The 22,450-nt window shown below is 27.1% G+C and overlaps 3 protein-coding genes across 3 annotated transcripts; 2 read left to right on the forward strand and 1 right to left on the reverse strand.

The window, feature by feature from the left end:
- The first annotated feature begins 7 nt into the window (after positions 1-7).
- LOC119680755 (tyrosine-protein kinase Src42A-like) lies at positions 8-2,543 on the forward strand. Its single transcript, XM_038093718.1, has 4 exons — positions 8-115; positions 262-430; positions 1,794-1,960; positions 2,056-2,543. Exons 1-4 carry the CDS (start codon positions 82-84, stop codon positions 2,262-2,264), a joined length of 579 nt encoding a protein of 192 aa, XP_037949646.1. The 5' UTR covers positions 8-81; the 3' UTR covers positions 2,265-2,543.
- Positions 2,544-11,056: 8,513 nt separating this feature from the next.
- Positions 11,057-13,391, reverse strand: LOC119674761. The gene is made up of 5 exons (XM_038085917.1): positions 13,142-13,391; positions 12,690-13,086; positions 12,522-12,624; positions 11,916-12,457; positions 11,057-11,181 (listed from the first exon to the last, which is right to left on the reverse strand). Exons 1-5 carry the CDS (start codon positions 13,349-13,351, stop codon positions 11,057-11,059), a joined length of 1,377 nt encoding a protein of 458 aa, XP_037941845.1. The 5' UTR covers positions 13,352-13,391.
- A 2,154-nt stretch (positions 13,392-15,545) lies between these two features.
- On the forward strand, positions 15,546-21,515 carry LOC119684908 (GPI ethanolamine phosphate transferase 3-like). The gene is made up of 6 exons (XM_038099045.1): positions 15,546-15,698; positions 15,759-16,402; positions 16,464-16,647; positions 18,658-20,263; positions 20,335-20,819; positions 20,881-21,515. Exons 1-6 carry the CDS (start codon positions 15,546-15,548, stop codon positions 21,073-21,075), a joined length of 3,267 nt encoding a protein of 1,088 aa, XP_037954973.1. The 3' UTR covers positions 21,076-21,515.
- Positions 21,516-22,450: the final 935 nt, after the last annotated feature.

The following is a 22,450-nucleotide window of genomic DNA, read 5'->3' on the forward strand; positions in this document are numbered from 1 at the left end:
AAAAAGCTCCGCCATAATAAATTAATACAGTTATATGCTGTTTGCACCGTTGAGGAGCCCATCTACATTATTACCGAATTAATGAAGCATGGTTCTCTATTGGAATATCTACAAGGTATGTGGAATATATTTCAATATATTCTTATTAATATCAAACTATCAACTCATCAATAAAAATATATATATAAATATATAATACATGCAAAACTTTTGGGTTTATGTGTCATTATTCAGTTTAAAAAAATTTTATAGTAATTGCAGGTAAAGGACGTAGTCTTAAGATGTCGACACTCATAGATATGTCAGCACAAATCGCTGCTGGTATGGCATATTTGGAATCACAGAACTATATTCATAGAGATCTGGCAGCACGTAATGTACTGGTTGGCGATAATAATATTGTTAAAATAGCTGATTTCGGGTTGGCGCGGTGAGTTGGTTTTACCACAGATCCACAACTTATAGTGGAGTTGTTAAACAAATTAATTTCATGCATCATAAGTGAAAATTATATATGAAAGTACAGATTTTATAAAAGATCTTATATATTTGCAGTATACTTTTTCAAAAAGTTTTTAGTGAATAATACAGGAATTATATATTTTTATACAGGAATTATATATTTTGTGATTTATTCTTAAATCAATTTTTCTCAGTGATTTGCGTTTAATCATTTCTCTTAATATATGCTGTTATATTATAAATTAATTTTTTTAATATCATAGATCGTATATTATATACTTTCAGAGAAGGTATCAAGATTAAAAGAATATATCGCATTTTTTTAAATAAACAATTCATCTGGAAATCTTACCAAAATGCTCCAAGGTTTATTATACAAATCAGTCAAGTTGACCAACACTTTTAGACTCTGTGGATTCATTACTACTTAACACGGGATCTGAACCAAAAACCTTTTTTTTGTTGATGTAGTCACTAACTTGAGTCCAATAGATCTTTGGAGACGTCCCATTGAAGTGACTACGTTTATCCGATTTAACCCAGATTGGTTTCAATAAAAACCTCAATCCATTATTGTTCCTTCACAATCTCCTCCCCTCTTATGCTATTGTTACCTACGCATATCCTAACCTATGTTCATGTATTTCTTACGAACACTAAAATTGCTCAAATCATCAATTCAAAAGAATTGTTCTATGGTTTCTTCTTCGTCCCTACAGCTTCTGCAGTTGTCATGAAAAAATACTGCTAGCCTACAACGTGCCTTCCCAGTATCCCATGACCAATTATACTAACCAGAATATTGGAGATATTCACTCTGGAGGGTCTGAACACTTCCATTGTTTTTTGTTTTTATAAAGTTTCGCCATCCTGAGCCATTACCAATACATTTATTTGTAGTTTACTAAGAATCTATTGTATTTCTCAAATAACCTTTTTTATCAACAATAATTTAAAGATAACGATAGCTGTTCCAATATAACTACTGACTGCTCCCAGTGGAAGATTAATATCTTTAATGCGCTTGGCTTGAATTTATCTTTAATGTCCTTGTGTCCACAGAAATCCATTATTACGTATAGAATCTTGTATACATTATCCATATTCAAAAGTGTGTAAAATAGATATCAGAAAACAGTAAGTTAAATTACTATATTGGATACAAGATCCAAGAACGATCAAATTTTGACAAAAAATTTCCATTACAATCTAAGTTAACTTGTGTTTGAAAGACAGTTATATTCATACTCCTATCGGAACATCTACATGATTTACAAAAAGAAAAATAAAATAATTTTATAAAAATAATTTTTTTAATTTATTTTATAAAGGCTTATTAAAGAAGACGAGTATGAAGCACGAGTCGGTGCACGTTTCCCCATTAAATGGACAGCACCTGAGGCTGCTAACTACAGTAAATTCTCCATAAAATCTGACGTTTGGAGTTTCGGTATTCTTTTAACTGAATTAGTAACATACGGTCGAATTCCATATCCAGGTTAGTAAAAATCATATTTATATTTTCAATAATTGTTTAATTAATAATAATATTAATTTAATTATATTAATTTAAAATATTAAATTTTTTTATAGGAATGACAAATGCTGAAGTATTAACACAAGTTGAACATGGATATCGTATGCCCCAGCCACCGAATTGTGAACCACGCCTCTATGAGATTATGTTAGAATGCTGGCACAAAGATCCTATGCGACGACCAACATTCGAAACACTACAATGGAAATTAGAAGATTTCTATACATCAGACCAGAGTGATTATAAAGAAGCGCAAGCCTACTGATAAATGCTTTATGCTTCCAGCAACGCGTCAAGCAATAGCATCAGCAGCAATTGCCACAACAACGGCAACAGCGGCAGCACCAGCAACAACAATAAAAAACGTCAACGACAATTGCATAAACAAAAGCATGTAGTAGAAGCAATTAAAAATCAATCGGACAAATAAAAAAATTCATATAACAATTTCCATACATTGATATATACATATATAACAATAAAGTGCCGGTCACATTTCTATGTTATCGGTATGTTAAACAAATAAGCATACACAAATACAAAAATGTATACATAAATAAAATTAAAAATTATTTGATTAATTAAATAGTATAAACTTTGTATTATTGCATTAAGTAATGCAATTAATTATTATGCAATTCTTTTAATTTCTTTTGTTTTTTTTTTTAATTGAAACAATAATTTTTTTTTATTAATATTAAATTTTTTCTACAACAAATTTAAATGTATTATTATATTAATATTATTTATATATAGTTACATATAAAGTCAGAATTTATTTATACAAACATCTACATATATATAAATATATGTATATATAAATACATACCGTATCTATTTATATATATATATTTCTGTATACATAAGCGTATATTCATTGCATCAGTTGGTGAAAACCTTTTTTATATTTATATATATACAATTGAACTAAAAATATAAACACAAAATTATGTTCATTCTTTTATTATTTGTATTTTTAACTGCATTTTTTTACTTACTATACATATATGTAATGTTTGTTGTAATATTTTTGTACGTCTACCTTTTGCATTATTTACACAAATCAAGAAAAAAAAATTTATTTACAAAAAATAATACATATTTATTATTATCACACAATATACAACAAAATCAAATCAAAAGAATAATGCGTACTACTTTATTTAAATGTTAATAATTATAATTATTTTTATTATTACTATTATTACTTAATTTAATTAATTCTAGAACAAACAAAATATATTATAATTATGAAATAAATAAAAATAAATTGACAAAAATCAAAAAATAATAAATTTATATGATTTAAGTGCAGAAATTGGATATGAAAAATTTTTTACTAAATAAGTTGACAACGCGTTGCTGAGAAGCATAAAAAAAAAAATATTTTTATAGTAAATATTATAAGTGCTCTATAGTATATAAAATTTTAAATTGAAAATTGCTTATTTTTTAATTTAAAACAAAAACAATTTATGGCACGATTTTATTTTCTTGGACACGCTTATTTAATAGCAATGAAATATAGTAGAGTCAGCTATTTTGAACATCTTATTACACTCTGCTATATGCGAATGTCTTGAGGTATCATGACTTAAAGTTATAAAATTTTAAAATTAATTATACCAATTGCCAACTAGTATGTGCGCATTTTGCTTTGATTACACAAAGAAAAACATTAGGGATAGAGCTATCAAACAGTTCGATATTGTGAACACTCTCCAGAATGGAGTGTTAAACTCTTAAAGACTACCAATCCCTTTGTCACCAATGGCAGTTATGCAGGACACACAAAGAAAGGAGTTAATGGTAAAGCTGTTCAATATTGTGAACACATGGATATCGAGGCACTTGCAGAGTTGAGCTCTTCAATTTGGAAAAGCTTCAAAGCGTGATATCATAAAAAAGCAATATACTGTAATGAATGTAATCACAATTACATCTATACTTACTAGTGAAATCATGATGATAATATATATTTTCTTCTTTTAAATGGAGTATGGAGTATACTAGTGAATTACTGTACCATGAAAATACAAGACAAACAACGGGTACGAAGTATACCCTCCATTTCTTGTGACAGTTTTTAAATTCAAAGTTTGTTATCTTGACAACTAATATTTGTTGATATAAAACATAGTCACAAAAGGTGATTAAAATAGCTGTCTTTATTAAAAGTCATTATCTGGGCATGCCTGAGAAATCGTAATCATGCTCAACTTATATAGAATTTTAGAAGAGCTCTTATAAGATATTAAGGAAAATTGTAAGTTTACAAAAATAATAATTTAGGCAAGTGTTTACATCAATATTTTTTGATTACTTTTTTTTCTGTTTTTAATGTATTTTATTTTTTTTTTTCGTCTTAAATTTTTTTTTATTTTATTTTATTTTTATTTTATTTTATTTTTATTTTATTTTATTTTTTTTTTATTTTATTTTTTTTTTATTTTATTTTAATTTTATATTTTATTGTAATTTGTTTTTTTTTTTATTTTAACTTTTTTTTATTTTAATTTTTTTTTATTTTATTTTATTTTTTTTTATTTATTTTTTCGTAGGTTTTGTCACATTGAATATTGGTTATATAAAGTAAATATACTGCAACGTGAGTATATAAATGGTTTTTTAATGTGATTTGACATTTTTTTAACAAAATATTTGTTTTTTCTTAAATATTACAAACAAATTACGAAGAATTTTATAAGAGACCAGCTTACTGTATAAAATTTTTATATAATTTTTGGGAAAGCTTGTATTTCGTACTATATAGATCTCTAACGAGTACAACTAGAGATATTTTCTGAATAACAACATTAATAGCAAATTTTTTATAAAAATACAAATTCAAAGTTATAGTTTAAAAAAAATAAATTCATAAAATTACAACAATTTTACATATAACCTTATATGCGATATTTAAAACTGCAGTTAGCATTTATATGTAGCTATGGTTTATTCGTTTTTTATAACATTAGCACAGTAAATGCATTGCTATTCTTGTTCATTTAAAAGTAAAAAAAAAAAAATTTGAAGCTTGAGTAACGCAATTTAGTTTAACATTTGTCTTGTAGGATTAACGTGGGGTCAGTCTTTGAATATGAACTACCGAACAATCCAATAATTTCAAAAACTACTGAACATTTGACAATATTTAAAGTCAGAATTTGATATATATAAAAATAAAACTTTTATACTTATGTATACTCAACAATAGCTGGGATCACTTAGGTGTTTCATTATAATATGTATATTATATCAATATGTTAATATTATATCAAATAGAATATTAAATTATTGAGATTAATTTAATGTCTGACATATCTTTTTCCTTCATTTAATAATAGTTTCTTTGACTTCAAATCAATTTATTTTATTTACTTTACTTAAAAACTTTGAAAAACTTCTATTGCTACTTACATTGAATCTAAAGACGCTAGACCATAAAGACCTTCGGCAGCATAAATTTCGAAATTCAAAAATAATATATATTTACATTCGAACTTAAAAATTTTTTCAAAACCTAGCCTGTGTAGATCTCGGCATAATAGCTTATTTAAGAAAAGGAGTTGAAAAATAAATAGCAATAACAGTATTTATTATTTTAATGTTATTCTATTTTGTATTTTTCCTTTGTCATTTGTGTTGAATTGTTGCTATTTTACTCTATTATAAAAATATTATGTCAGTACTTTTAGGTTGACTATAGACCATAGTCGAATATGTTTGAAAAAAAAATATAATTTTTAAAAATAAATTAAAATGTTTTATATTATTTAAATAATTGATCAATTAACCCGTTTAAAAAATAAAAATAATTAATAAAATTTTGTCATTAAAACAATAAATTATAAATCTTTTAATAGCAATTATTATTTATAATAATTTAAATTGATTTTATAATTAATTATATCATATTATTTAAATTAAATGAAAATGTTTTATTTTTATTAATAGTTTTGTAAGTTTAAATAAATATTTTTTTTTATGAACATAAGTAATAATATATATTTAATTATATTTTACAATTACTTTTAGATAATTTTAAGTATTTAATATAAATATATTTATTTTATTTATAATTTATTTATTCTATATTATTTGTTTGTTTTTTTTTAAGTTAATACTCATAAATTTTATGTGATTATTTTTAATTGTTTTATTTTTACATCAGAAATATTATTTTACTTTTCAGTTATGTTAGCTTATCAATGTAATTAGTATACTAATTTACTTTTTAATAATAATGTTTTATTATTTTAAGTTATTTTATAAAATATTTTTATTTTAAATTTTATATATTTATTTTTATATTTTATATATTTATTTTAAATATTTTTTTTTAAATATTTTTATTTTAAATATTTTTATTAAATATTTTTATTTTAAATATTTTTTTTTTAATATTTTTATTTTAAATATTTTTATAAAATATTTTTATTTTAAATATTTTTAAAATATTTTTGCTTCAAATAATTCCGCTCAATTTTTTCCATATTATTTGTATTATTTTCATAACATTTTTTACATTTTGTTTATAATTATCACTAATAAAAATACACTGAAATGTTATATAAATTATATGTGTTTTAAATTTTTTGTAAAATATTTTTATTTTAAATTTTATATATTATTTTTATATTTTTATGTATGTTTATTTTAAAAAATTTTTTTAAATATTTTTTTTTTAAATATTTTTATTTTAAATATTTTTACAAATTATTTTTATTTTAGATCCTTAGCTCTAATTTCGTATGTTATCTTTAATGTTTTTTCTTTATATCTATCTAATTTTTTATATTATTGCATCTCAATCAATTATTCCTTTTTGTTGAAATCATATATTTATTTAGTAAACACTTGCTCATATTTATTTATTGATATATAAATGTTTAACTTAATATTAATATTCATTATATATATAATATAATATTTATGTATAATAGTAAATTATATATTAATAAGTATGTTAATTTTTTTTATATTGTATGTATACTTGGTATATATTTTAAATATTAGTTTATAAGCCCAATAATTATGTGTAATATTAATCGTTAACTGCCACAAAGGTTTTTCCAATAGCGAATCATTTCTTTATATATTAGTTTAAAAATTTAATATATTTATATATATATTAGCTGAAAAAATAAAATTTTTCTTTATAAAAACAATATTTGAAATATAGAACACTTACTTAAAGCAAGGCTGATTTTATAAAAGCAACATTTCATTTAATATTTTATAATTCGAAAATTATTTTTTATTTGTAGGAATACTTCACAATAAATCAATAATTTATACATATGTATATACATTATTAAGTAAATTATGATATATACAATATAATTGCAGTCTTAATATTATATTATATTATATTAGCGGCGCACATTTAAAGGAAAAATAATTTTAATATATAAGTACTTTGAATTTTATAAAAAAACATTTTTTTAATTAATTAAACTATTTTTATGAAAAAATAGAAATATACTTATTTCTATATGATATCAAATTTATAGTTTTTAGTTTTATGATTATTAAATATTTTAAGAAATATATTCAAAAATTAGAATGATGTCATTAACAATATACATATATATATATATGAATTAAATCTATAACAGGTTTAATATTTAAATAAAATTGAAAAATATGTAAAAATCGTATATAAATCACATGTGTACACATATATTAAAATAATATAAATAATTATAATAAGCGCTATTTAATGCATATATAAATAATATGTGTAAAGGAAAAGAAAATGAAATATATATGAAAATATGTGTGACTATATACATATTTTAAATTAATTTTAATGAATATATTACATAAAAATATGAGTTGAAGAAAATTAAATTCGTTTTTTAAACACAACGAAAAAAAGTTTAATTTATTTCATCTTCTTCAAAGTGCTCTCCTCCTGCGGCAATACACGCATGCCAACACTTGATCCAATTTTCTATACAAGTTTTATAGGCCGCCGAAGGTATGGCCTTTAGTTCACGCAGCGAATTCTCTTTAATGCCCTCTATGGTCTCAAAACGCTTTCCTCGCAATGGCAATTTTAGTCGGGGGAAGAGGAAATAGTCACACGGGGCCATGTGTGGAGAGCACGGTGCTTGGTTGTTGATATTAGTGAGGTTTTTGGCCAAAAACTACGACACAACCAACGCTGTGTGAGCCGGTGCGTTATCGTGGTGTAAAATCCATGAGTTTTCCTTCCATAAATCTAGCCTCTTTTTGCGTATGGCCTCACGCAAACGACGCATAACGGCCAATTAATTATCCTTATTGACCGTTTGACCATCCGGAAGGAATTCATAGTGCACCACACCACGAATATCGAAGAAAACAGTCAGCATAACCTTGATTTTGGACCGACTTTGGCGTTCTCTTTTCGGTTTCGGATCACCTTCCGTCGATTTTGTTTGGTGGGCTTGTCAAATTCATAGACCCATGTCGCATCACCAATTATGATGCGTTCGATGAATGTGGGGTCACGATCTATTCAGCTTTTTTGGCACCAGCCGAGAAGCGACGCGTTTCAAACCCAAAACATCACTTAAAATGTGTGCGGCCGATCCATATGAGATGCCCAACAACACTTCAATCTCTTTAATCGGTTTACAAAGATTTTCCAACACGATCCGCTTCGCCGATTCAATGTTTTCTTCAGTAACAGATGTTGTTGGGCGACCAGGGATCTCATCATGGTCCAAGCTTGTGCGACCGTCTTTGAACCTTTTAAACCATTCGTATACTTGTGGTTGCGACACACACAAATCACCAAAGATCTTTTTTAACATTTTCAACGTTTCGGCACAATGGAATCCATTTGCAACACAAAATTTGATGCACGTACGTTGTCCTTGATCCATTATAAAAATCGTCACACGAAAATTCTTCGATTTCTTTGTATAGGCGCCAAACAACAACTAATCTTACGATATGCGTTAAACTTTGACATAATGTGTATAATAGTGTTGCCAGCGTGAAAATAAAAAAAAATTACCGATTGGATAAGCGCGGGAATTTAAAAAATTAAAATTCTCGTTCTTTTTTGATCACAAGGTGTAAAAACAGGCATTACTTGCTTGTCATTGTAATATATGTATATATAAGTATGTATATATATGTTTATGTTTTAATTGCATATAATACATATTTATGAACATATGTGTGACATTAAGTAAGTAATTAAAATAAATTTAATATAAATATAACAAAACAATAAATGAAAAAAATATTATAAATATAATAAAAAATTATAATTGTATTTCAAATAAATGAAGCATATATGAATTATATATTAAAGATAAGAATTTTAAATAATATACCGAAAATATAAATTTAAATTTAATTGCAGATTATATATACTTATAAAACATACATTTTTAAGAAAATCAAAATCAAAATTATTTCAAATATAAAATACGTAAAACATAGAAAAGAATAAATATAAGCGACATTAAATTTCATTATAAATAAATAAAAATATATATATTTTAAGACCAAGTCATACATAAGTACTTATATATATTATTATGATTATAAATATGTATTAAAAATTATATGTACTATTTTATATAAATTAAATATTTAATTAATTAAATATTTCGATAATATTTAAAGAGCATTAAGTTAAATATATACCATATATTAATTAATTTTAAACAAGTCATTTTTGATGATTTTTAATTCATTAATTAGTTAATGAACCTTCAAAATAATAAAAATAAATTTAATTTTAAAAATTTGTATTTTAATTTTTTTATATGCAAGGTATTTAGGATGATTAATTTGTTTTATATGTATAAATTATAAAATATATATTATATATCACTACTTGATTATTTCATAGTTTTTTAAATATAAATTATTTGGAAAATATATTTCAATAAATAAATTTAAACTAAGACGTGAAAATCTAACTCTGAAGATTTTAAGAGCATTGTTGTTGCTTTACATATTTTCTTTCTTTCGTAAGTTACAAATAAATTTTTGCTATTCTGAATGAAAAAATTACGGCTATTATATATTGAGAAACATTTATTATTATTATCATTTATCATCGCTATTTCTTCTTCCTTCAGTAATAAAGATTTAAACTCTAACAAATTAAATAATTGAAGAAAATATCTTTTATTGCCCGCACACATGAGATCACAAATAATCATTAAATGATGATTTATTTGTTAATATTATTTAAATTAGATTTCTATTTCTCTCTCTCTCTCTCAATTATCTATAGTGGTCTTCAATACACTAAACACAGATCGTTTTTACTCAGCTTCATTTAGCAACAATCTTAATGATAATTTATACCGTCAGGGTATATTGTCTAAATGATTTCATTTAGCCACAATTTAGTGCTTGTTAAGGTGTTCGATACTGGCAACGCTGCCTAATTTGAATGAAACGAAATGAAAAATGAAACAAAACACAATTTGTTGATGAATTTAAGACTCGTAAGACAATTTATACAAAGTGTTAAATATCAGTAATTGTAAGTATTTCCTGTATTAAACATTATTTTAATTGTTTATATTTAATACATTATTTATATCACAATGAGATATATGACTGTTTCATTTATTTGTTTTGATTCCAGATGAGTGCATTGAAGAAGTCGAAAAAGCAACCGTGGACGGATGCCGAAGAGCTTCGCCTCTTAGAATTGTGGGAAGAGAATATAGATGATTACCGAAAGTCCAGAAGAAATGCACACATATGTAAAAAAATTGCGGATGAACTGGACAGTCAAAAATTTGGTGCCTATGAGGTTAACACTAAAATAAACAATTTACAGAGCCGATACAAGTATGAACGTCTTCCACATTTTTGTTTAAATAGTTAAATAATTGTAAATGATCATTTACAGGGCGGAAAAAAGGAAAAAAGAAATGTGTACTATTGGAGATAGCAACACTCAGTGGAAACACTTTGAAAAAATCCATAAAATTATTAATTCAAACTCTGCCAAAATAAATGTTGTAAATGAATCATTCTTATATGTAAAAAATTTAAATATTTATTGATAAATTATTTATTTATATATTATGTTATTTTATAGAGCTCTTCTTTAAACTCTGGTGAACGCAGCCCAGTTGAGATTGCTTCGCCTTTATCACCAAAAACATGGGAGTTACCATCGCTAGATAGTGATGAATCCTCCAGGTCTGCTGCAAAAAAGAAAAAATTTAATTACCAAAATGAAACAATAAAGGCGATAAAGGAGCAAACAGAAACAATTAAAAAAATACATAAAGAGAATATATCTTTATTAAGAGTAGTTGTAGATGACAACAAAAAAATAAATGAAGACATATTACAGCTATTGAGATACCAAAATGAGACTGACAAGCAATTCTTACAAATTATGAAAAGTTTAATAGAGTAATGTAATTAAGTTTAATTCTTAGCAGTTTAATTATTATAAAATTATATTAATTAATTAACTGATTAATATTAAAAGTATTATAATTAATAATATTACTGTTATTATTATATTTATTGTTATATTAATTACTATTTTTATGAAAATATTATTATTATTAAACTACTATTATTAAATTACTATTACTATTTTATTAAATCACTATTATTATTAAATGAAAGTTCTCAAAGCAAAAAAAAATAGGGCCTATACTGAAAAATGTGAAAAAGTGGAATAACTCCCTACGAAAATGGTGTTTCAGTCCGTATACTACATATTATGTTAATATGATAGAGGTTTGTAGTACACCATTTCGACGACGGTAGACTTTACGATGCACAAAGCTTTTCACTTCCTTCCGCAAAAAAAAATTCAAAAATTCAGAAATTCAATTAAATAAAAATAAAGATTAGAATTAGAATTTTATAAAAATACTATATTATTTAGTTTAAATACTATTTTTTATGTTAATTTACTCACGAAAACTCAACGCAATCGCATCTCTAATAGCTATTGCCTCCACATTATTTTCACCTGCGTTTGTTTTGTAATTTGGTTGGGTAGGAGATGCAGCCATTTGCTTCTTTGCATTCCTCATCCATATTGATTTCACCTCATCTTTCTCTATTTTTAAAAAATTATGTAAAATACAGCACGCTCTTATAATGAGATTGGCAGCTTGTGGTTCGACTTCCAAGCCTCTGCCTATTTTACGAAAGCGTGATTTTAGCTGTAGAAACGCATTTTCAATTACACTATGACACCTCATTAGTCGGTTATTAAACTGTTTTTCTGGAATTGACTGTTGCAGTTTGTATGGGTAGGGTTTCATAAAATGAGGTGATAAACGAAACGCGGAATCGCCAATAAGTAACAGAGGTACCCTAACGCTTTCTATTAATTTGGAGTGCTGAGTAAAGATTTTACTTGCTTCGTGAAATTTTTTTAAAGAGCTTTTTTCAAAAATATATAAGTCATTCTCTCTTCCCGCACCTCCAACCTTAATGTATGTAAATTTTGACCTAGCGTAATAGACAAAACAATAATATTAGGTGTGTTTGTGTTGAATTCGTAGCGCAAACCAACCTATGATCGCAACTAGCAAGCAAAATCACTGAATACCAGCCTTTATTATTACAGTAATCGATAGCTTCTTCCTTACTCGGCTGAATTTCTATATGGCAGGTATCTGTTTTATTTTAAATATTTTTTAATTATGCTTAAAATATTCTTGTTTATTTAACAGTTAATTACCAAAGGCTCCAAAACATTGTGGGAAACCAAGTTGAGAAAAACCTTCAACAGTTTCCTTAATTTCTTCTGTGGTAGGTGGATATGAGGAAATGCAGTGTGGAAGTATATTACAAACCCTATTACAGAAATCTAACACAATTTCATTGACAGTACTTTGTTTTACTTCAAATAAACTTGCAACAGTCTTATATTTTGCTGAAGAGCCAAGCGCGAATAAAGCAATAGCCACTTTTTTGCCCAGTCCAATGTAAGGTCTTACATTGTTATCCGAATCAACTACCATTTGTACTTTTCTACATATTTTACTGAAGGACTGCCTGCTGAGGCGGAAATTTTGTTTGAACTTGTTATCGTTCATTGCTGGTACATCTTGTTCCCAAAAGCTTCTATTCCGATCCTATAAGAAAATTATTTTGTCATTTATATGTGCATGAAAACATTTTTATACTAACGAATTCCTGCAACTGTCCGGTGTCAATTGCAGCGGGTATAGACAATGGTATCGTTGCCATGAAGTTCGCGTTTATGTTAAAAAGTGTATTTATAGTTTGTTGATTTTTTATTATTTTAAGCAATAATAATTTTAATTTTTGATGAAATAAACGTCGCCTTTTTAAAAACACAATAACCGCCAGTTTTTTTAACTTCTGTTTTGTGCTCATTTTGATTCAAAATTCACAAGCTGAATAACTGAAAAGTCAATATTACCACACAGCTGATTTTAAATGATAATTAGCAACTGCCGTCAGTTCATATTTTTAATGATCATTTAAGCGTTGCCATCTGTCAATATTCTATATAAGGCCAAGTACTAAAATTTTTAAATAAACGTTTAGTATTTTTTATTATATTCTATATTTCGTCTCTACTTGAGAATCATTATCAGGATCACGATCTAACATAAATTAATATTAATAAAATTATATCTACGTCATTCTCTTTATTCTTTTGTCTATATATAGAATATATTAAACTTTGAATTATTTAACGAAAAGGGACGTTCAATCGAAATAGAAATTATATAAAGACCATTATAAAAAAACCGGTCGATAACTAAATTCAAAAAATTTTATACTTCTAAATAAATTTATTTTATAAAACTATTATCGTGAACTATATAATATAAATATAAAGCTAATGCTTATTTAACGCTAACTACTGAAATATTTATGTATATATATTATTTAAAGACTATTATCCTAAAATATATAATAGAATTAGAAAGATTTAAATGTATGTAAATTGAGTGCGCTGAAAATATTCAAAATATTGGATGCTACAATGCTGCATACATGGTTCCTTATTGTTACGCTATTTGCTGTCAAACAGTTTCTGCACAACCATTGTACTAAAATCCATTTAGCATGAAAAATTGACATAAAATTCCCTAAAAAAACAGTAGTCCTTAAAATTTGGACACCATAGAGATTTTTTATTAAAAGTTTAATAACAATTTATTGTTTAAAATAGGTGTTAATACTTTCACTTGAAGATATCTACGCTGACAATAGGTGTGTTTCAGCAAACAATGTTCCGCTCAATTTTACATACAAAACAATAACAATGGGGTGAACCAGCAATTGATCTGGTTCAATGTGGAATGTATGTACAAAATAAAAGTGGAACATATTTTAATAAAAATGTTAGCAATGCGATTTTAACATATGATACGATGCAATAAAAAATATAAACAAAACCACATTAATATTTATTTTTTATTTAATTTATTTATTTAATATGTCATTATTATTTATTTTATTGTTTTATCTATTTAATGTACAGTTTTAATTATTACTATAATTAAAATGATTACTTTAATTGTTCATGCTTTATTGTTATTAAAAATTGTTTTTTGATAATTTATTAAAATAAAATACTTTGAAATAAAAACATAAATCGTTCTCTCTTGGTTATTTTGTGTTTTTTAATTGGAATTTATAAACAAATCTATAGGAATATAAAAAATAATTAATAAAAAAGTAATCATATTTTTTGCACACATGAAGAATATGTGTGCATAGAAATAATTGGTAGTACATAGTTGAAGTCTAAAATTTTTCCTGAAATCTTCATCGGAAAAACTATTAATAGTTTGTATAAAATTCCCTATATTTCCATGCTAATGCATGATGCACTTAAACTAAATTTTGAAAAGGGAGTGGAGTGAGTGTGAGGGGGGAGTGTTCAAACGTGCAATTTTAATTTATTTACTACAAAATTTAAGTAAAGTTTTAAAATAAATAAAAACTTATATGTATTAATTTATAAATTTCAGCAGATTTTATATTTTTTTTATATTTTGTATATAATATTTTTTAATTTTAAAATAAAGTTTTGTAATAAAACATAGCTGACATGAATGATGCGTTGCCAATTACTTTAACATGTGATCCGTAACGTTTCAGCAAAAAAGATCCAGATCATTTTTTGCTGAAACGCAGCTTATATCAAAATCTAGAGAATCGAATAAGAAGAGCGTAAAAAGCGCAGCGCCAGCATTTGCACCTTGAACAGCTGTTAGACTTGTTTCGTTTCCACCACATCCCATCCATTGGTTGCACTCAAGAAATTTTATTTTTAATTTATTAGTTGGTTTTGTCCGGTTCAGTGAAGTTATAAACATGGAAGAATAAATTAAAATTGGAAATATAATATATGTTTTGCTAACATTTAATCTAAAAAAGCCACTTCAAATTTGTATGTTAAAAGTGCCATAACAACAAACAATTTGTTGTGTTACAGAAGAGGTGGCTTAACCTAAGTAAACTAAGATTGCGCCAGTATTGGTTGTGCTAATCATTAGACAAAAATAAATGTATTTATTCACATAGCAAAAGTTCATTTAATTGAATTAAAATGAAATTCGCTTGGAATTATGTATTTGTACTCATCTTGTTGGCGTACATGATAGGCTCTGGTGTGCTACTATTTTCACGAGGTTTTCTACTCTCGCGTGTCTCCAAAACAGATGTCAGCTCTTGTCGTCGTTTATCCACAAATCCAAATGATGTAAGGATATAAAATAATTTAAATTAAATATATAAATATAATTTTTTTTTATTTTATTAGGAATACTATCTCACTGAAGAGATTGTGCAAGAAATCTTTAAAGATGTTAATGCTTCATCGAATTTATGTCTTCCACAAAAGTCAAAAGTAATTATTTTATTAATAGACGCGCTCAAATATGAATTTGGAATATTTAACGAGAATTCAATAAATCCATTGGCTTTTGAAAATAAATTGCCCATAATGCATGAACTACTGAAACAGTTCCCAGAACATACACGTATGATGCGTTTTAAGGCTGATCCACCCACCACAACATTACAACGTTTAAAAGGTCTCACAACTGGTAGTTTGCCAACTTTTATTGATATTGGTTCGAATTTCGCTTCGCCAGAAATCAACGAAGACAATATTATCGATCAAATGGTTAAAAATAATGTGCCTGTAGTGTTTATGGGTGATAGTACTTGGACAGATTTGTACCCACGTCGTTTTAAACGTACATATGCATATCCTAGTTTTGATATATTCGATTTGGATACAGTTGATACGAGAATAGAAAAACATTTACCTAATGAATTGGTTAAATCAGATTGGCAAGTGTTAATTGCACATTTTTTGGGCGTTGATCATTGTGGACATAAGCATGGACCTATGCACCATGAAATGGCACGTAAGCTAACCGAAATGAACAATGTTATAAGGTTAGTGTAATTTTAATTAAGAAAACTTTGAGAATAACTTATTGATTATTAATTTTTATAGAATGGTTATTGATAAAATGGATAATGATACTACGCTTTTTGTAATGGGAGATCATGGTATGACCGCTTCGGGTGATCATGGCGGCGATACTGATGATGAAACAAATGCTCTGTTGTTTGCTTATTCCAAACATAATGAGTTTATCAGCAGTAGCTATGGTTCAGATAAAGAAATACTGCAACAGGTTAGTGATAATATTAAATTTTAATGTTTACACTAGTTTAAGAGTCTAAGCACACGTATTTCGATATGTGTACATATATCTTATGACGTCATTTTAATCTAATTTTAAACAAACTGACGTTTCTAACTAAAAAAAAGATAAGAGGTTGTACGTGTAGTATTTCACCTTTTGATAAAATTAATATTTTTATCTATTTCGAAAAATTTGACTTTATTTAAGGCTTATTGAATGATTTAATATAAATATTAATTTTATTTTTCATCTTAGGGGCCTGTCATGGGCACATCAAATGTGAAATTGTTGTTTTAATGTAAAAATTACAAATAAAAAATTGACATTGATTGCAAGAGATAAATTATGATTAAAATTTTATCACGGTATAGAAATTCTTTTACCTTATCACGTTCAAAACCTCAAACAAACCCCCCTGTTTATACCTCATCATACAAAAAAACAATGTTTTTGACTAAAAAATGTTAAAATTCGCATCTTTTGAGAGCAAATATATATATATATATATATGACCATTACCTACAGACAAAATATTGCCTTTAAAATGTAGGTACTTGAGATTTGACTGTCTGCATAACATATCTTCATGATCATGACAAAAATGAATTTAAAACTGAACTGACCATTCTTTATATGACTGTTTACTATTTTAGGGGACCTGTTACTAAAAAGCATTTTTATCTTTGCCAAAGGTTCAAGGGGGTTTTTGAATCTCTGAGTTTTTTCATACGGTAACACAATAGACCTAAGTGGATCCTTAGGATTGCCGCTATAATCTATCCTTACCTAGCATCTTTATGTTCACCACCACCAGACATAACAACAGCTCATTAAACAATTGAAGGTATTATAAGCAGTGTTTCTCACCGAAACGTTTTTCTCAAGGTTGATGCTTGCTTCCTTTTTCGTTATCCGCCATATTTCACACCATATGTAGCTACAGTTGCAGATCAACTTTATATATTTAATCTCTTTAGGGGCTTTCTTTTTTAATGATCTTGGTAAACTCTCTCTGCACTGCATTATAGGCTTTGCCAAAGGTTCTAAGCGGTTTTAACCCTTAAGTTTTTAATTATACAGTAACGCAATGTGCTTATAGGTCTGAGTGGATCCCTTGAGATCGCCGGTATAACCTAACCTAAACTATTTAATCTCTTCTTCATTTTTCTAGATAGTATGTTTGAGCATAGGTTTCTTTGTATGACATAAACTTGAATTGTTTACTTGATTAAATAGATGGAAAAATCTTATAAATTTTTTATTAATTTAAACAGTATCTATTATCAATCATCTTATTATAAAATTATGTATAATGTAACAATTATATAGTTATTCAATTGAATTTAAAATTACAAATTTACAGATTTTTTATAACAGCTGTGTATAAGAAGGCTATGAGTCAAAACTCCTCCGCCTAATTTAATATTTAATTTTAATTTATTCATTTCAATATTTTCATTATTTTAATATTATTACACCCTTTCTTTTTTTTTTTTTTTCTATGTTAATTTTAACGTACAACTTTCATATTTATATAAAAATGCATTTAAAAGGTGTACATGTTAATTTATATAATATTTAAAATTCTTTCAAAATATTTCGTCCATTATTTTTTTTCTATAAATAGTTGCTTCATTAATAAAAGCGCTAAGCAAGAACCAATTTTCTCCATTTAATAATGAAATTACATCTGTTTTTTCTAAAGATACTTTTCTAAAATACTTAAACCTAATCTCCTGTAATATAGGACAGATCCCCATAAAATGTTGGACGTCTTCAATTACACCAAGATTGCAAAGGGTGCAGTCTACATTTACTTGGCTTTCGTAAGGAATATATGCCAAGCGTAATAGTTCGCCTCGTGTTTTAAATATTCTTGTAATATCTATTTCTCTGTACTTGGAATTAAAATAATTAACAATTATATATAAATTTTTGTTATAAAGCTTAGAACTATTAAAAAGAAATTATTAACATATATATTTTTTTTCATTTTAGATTGATCTGGTACCAAGTCTTGCAACAATCCTAGGTATTCCCATACCTTATTCAAATTTGGGTCTAGTTAATTTCAATATAGTACCAGATGTTGCCGTACCACATATGCATAAAATCCAAGTACTGCTATTACACGCCTGGCAGAATGCACAACAAATTTATAAATATTTCTATAGTTACGCACTGGAAAATAAACGCACATTCGATGTTGAAGATATGGATAAACTAGATACAGAGTTTATTTTACTGACGCATCGCGTAAAAGCCATCTACAATGAAGCTGCATTTAAATCCTTTTTCGGTGATGTAAACATACAACTTCGACAAGTTCTCAAGACTTGCCGCGAAATTTGGGTTAAGTTCGATGCAAATCAAATGTCACAGGGATTACTGATAACATTCTTACCTATTTTCTTCACATTTTTATTAATCAACAATACACGAGCTGGAGATTTTTACAAAATCTTTACAGCGAAAGGAATTACCTACATTTATTTATTGAATTTGGCAGCTGGCGTGTTTGGCTACCGATATTTCAAGAACTTTTCATTTAAAACCGAAGAAAATGGCATTATATTTTTTACAAATATTATGAGCATATTAATTTTAATGTTCTATACATTTCAAAACTGGTCGACGATCGCTTTGAATTGGTCCGGTGTTAAACGTTTTGGAAATATGCCGACGCGCGTAATCATTTTCTTCACAAGCAGCGTATTTTTCTCGAATAGCTTTATAGTGCAGGAACCTAAAATACTGGCCTATTTGTTGGTTGGTGTTTTAATATTACTCGTCTTTGAGTTGCTACGGAGAAGTGTACGTATTGATTTTAAAACTAAATTTAAGGTGTCACAATTCTTAAAATCAGCCACATTTAAACTAATACTCATCACAATATTGGCTATAGTATTCGTACGTTTTGCATTTTTGCTGTTCCGTTGTCGTGAAGAACAAGGAAATTGTGCAGATTTTTCCAACAACTCAACCGGTTTCTCCCTGAAAAAACCATCGACCGGTAAAGCTTATTTAATGGCTGTAGTTATTATTGTCTTATACACTACGCTTACACGTTTATATTTGCGTTCTTGCGGTAATTTGACGGGGAACTCTGTTAATGTACTATTAGCACGTTACGGTCCGACCATTGCGTCCATATGCGCTGGCGGACACATACTTTTGTCAAGCAGTTCTGTCAAGAATATACAACGTTCACATATAGATGCTATGGCTTTGGTTATTTACGCTTTGCTATTAGTTCAGATTATAGTGCTAAGCATTGCACCACTAATGGTGTTTGTGTTGCCACCTAAAAATAATTCCACTGTAACTGTCAAACGAGGCGAGAGCATTGTACCAGAAATATTTAAAAAAATGAAGCGCATATATGAAGGAGATGAGTCTGAAAAACGTTTTGAGATACCAGTAGTCTATGGTCTTGCCACTATCTATTCCTCGGTTGTGATATCTTTTGGTGTATTTTTAGCAATCATGCTTGTAGTACTACTTGAACCAAAATCAGCTATCGGCATTATTATCTGCCTAGCGATAGGAGCGGTAATACTATCCGTGCATTCCATTTTGCGATATAGAACTGCAAATAATTTTGGTGAGTCTCAAATTTTTTTTTTTTTTTATATATTATAAAGAACTAAAGAATTTTATATCTTTTCCTTACAGAGACATGCATACAACCCACATTTACTGCTATTGTTGGTTGGTTTCTCTTAGCACATTTTTGTTTCTATGCAACCTCACATCAAACTACATTATCTCAAATTGATTGGCGTGCAGCTTTTGTCGGACGTACAACCAGCATTGGTCAATCCAATTTTATATCTGGAATTTTAGTTATCTTAAATACTTTCTGTGGTCAAATACTTTTCTTTTGCTTATATGGCTTACTGAGCACGGAAACATTCTCCATCTTTGCACTATTTCCTTCGCTTATTAAAACTAACTCAAATCGTGATACTCGCAAAGGAGAAGCATTAGAATCGCGTGCCAATAACACAGCACAACCACGTTCGCTTGTGGAAATCTCGAACGAATGTGTTGGATTTGATATGACACGTGGAGAACTAACACTTTTCGAAAATGAATCTATATTTCTTGGCACAGTTTTCAAGCTAGCAGCACAATTTTTCATGTTGCAAGGCGTAAAGGTGAAGATTAAAACTACTTACAGAATTGTGTGAACATATTTAATCAGCCTTTTTATTTTAGATATTTTGTGCTATGATGGCCTGCACAATACACTGTCGTCATTTAATGGTCTGGAAAATATTCGCACCACGCTTTATATATGAAGCATTGGCCACATTTGTCAGTTTCCCCGCGCTCATTGTAGGTTATTTACTTATCGTACGGATACACTTCGCGGTAGACAGTTTAGTGAAAAGAATAAATAAAGTGAAATGAAGCTAAGAATTTTTATCGTGTAGGTTAGCACCAATCCAATGTGGTCATTAATTGTTTACACATTTTTGTTAATTATTTATTAAATTGCTTACTTGTATTGTAAGCATTTGTATTGAAACTGCTAGTCACTTAGAAATAATGGCTACAGTACAAAGACTTAATTGTATTAATGAAAACAGCAATAAGCTTTTTTAAAGTTTTGTATTAATTCTAGCTTAGCTTTTATAGTATAGTAAATTATATTAATAGACAAAATGCCGTTTAATTTGAAACTACCTCATCCAACTACGTCGAATTTCCTGGAATGCTGTTAAAAATGTGAGTTATACTATTTTATACATAATATTGTGTATGTGGAGTAGTATAAAATCATTTGTATTAACACATATAGTAAGTTAATCTAATACGTAATTTTGTGTAAGTAGCAACTGAAGAGATTTTAATCGTGTGAAGTTAATTATTTGTTTAGTTGTAAAAATAGTATCAATCTTTGTTTTAAACATACTAGCAATTGTAAGTGGTCTTTAAATTTTAGTAATTCTTGAAATTTAACAACTAAAAAAACAAACATTTAAAGTGATTTAAATACGTTCGATTTTGAAGCCTTGCTTTTTATACCTTGCCAATCATGTGAAATCAAATATATAAGCTTTCAATACTATATAACTAAATTATCACCCAACCAATTTTGTAAAACTAAACAGACAATTCTATGATTTTGAATGTATACCCTATCAATGCTGTGGAACCAATCCTATAAAACCAAATGTATACCCAGTCAATTCTGTGAAACCAAATGTAAGGTCGGACAATCTGTGCAACAAATCTATATGCAATCAACACTGTATTTAACAAAAAAATATATTCAACTAATCCGTGAAACCAAATTTAATGCCACTCAATCATATGAAACCAAATACTCAATCATTTCTTTGAGGCCAAATGTATACCTAATCAATTTTGTAAAATCAAATGTATATCCAGTCAATTTAATGAAGCCAAATGAACGGCCAGACAATCTTGTAATATCAAATGTATGATCAGTCAATTCTCTGAAAAAAGTCTGATATACTGTGGAACCAAAGTTATATTTCATCAATTCCGTGAAACCAAATTTAAACCTAATCAATCATATGAAACCAAATATATACCCGATCAATTTTGTGGAGTCAAATTTATATTCAATCAATCGTATGGAAGCAATTATATATCGTGTTAATTTTATGTAACCAAATTTAAGTCCAAACTATCATATGAAACCACATACATACCCAATCAATTTTGTGGAACCCAATGTATATAGTCAATTTTCTGGAACCAAAAGTACAGCCATTCGATCCTTCAGGTCCAAATGTATATCGTGTTAATTCTATGG

Source organism: Teleopsis dalmanni, chromosome 2 (genome assembly GCF_002237135.1).
Source record: "Teleopsis dalmanni isolate 2A chromosome 2, ASM223713v2, whole genome shotgun sequence".
Classification (NCBI taxonomy): domain Eukaryota; kingdom Metazoa; phylum Arthropoda; class Insecta; order Diptera; family Diopsidae; genus Teleopsis; species Teleopsis dalmanni.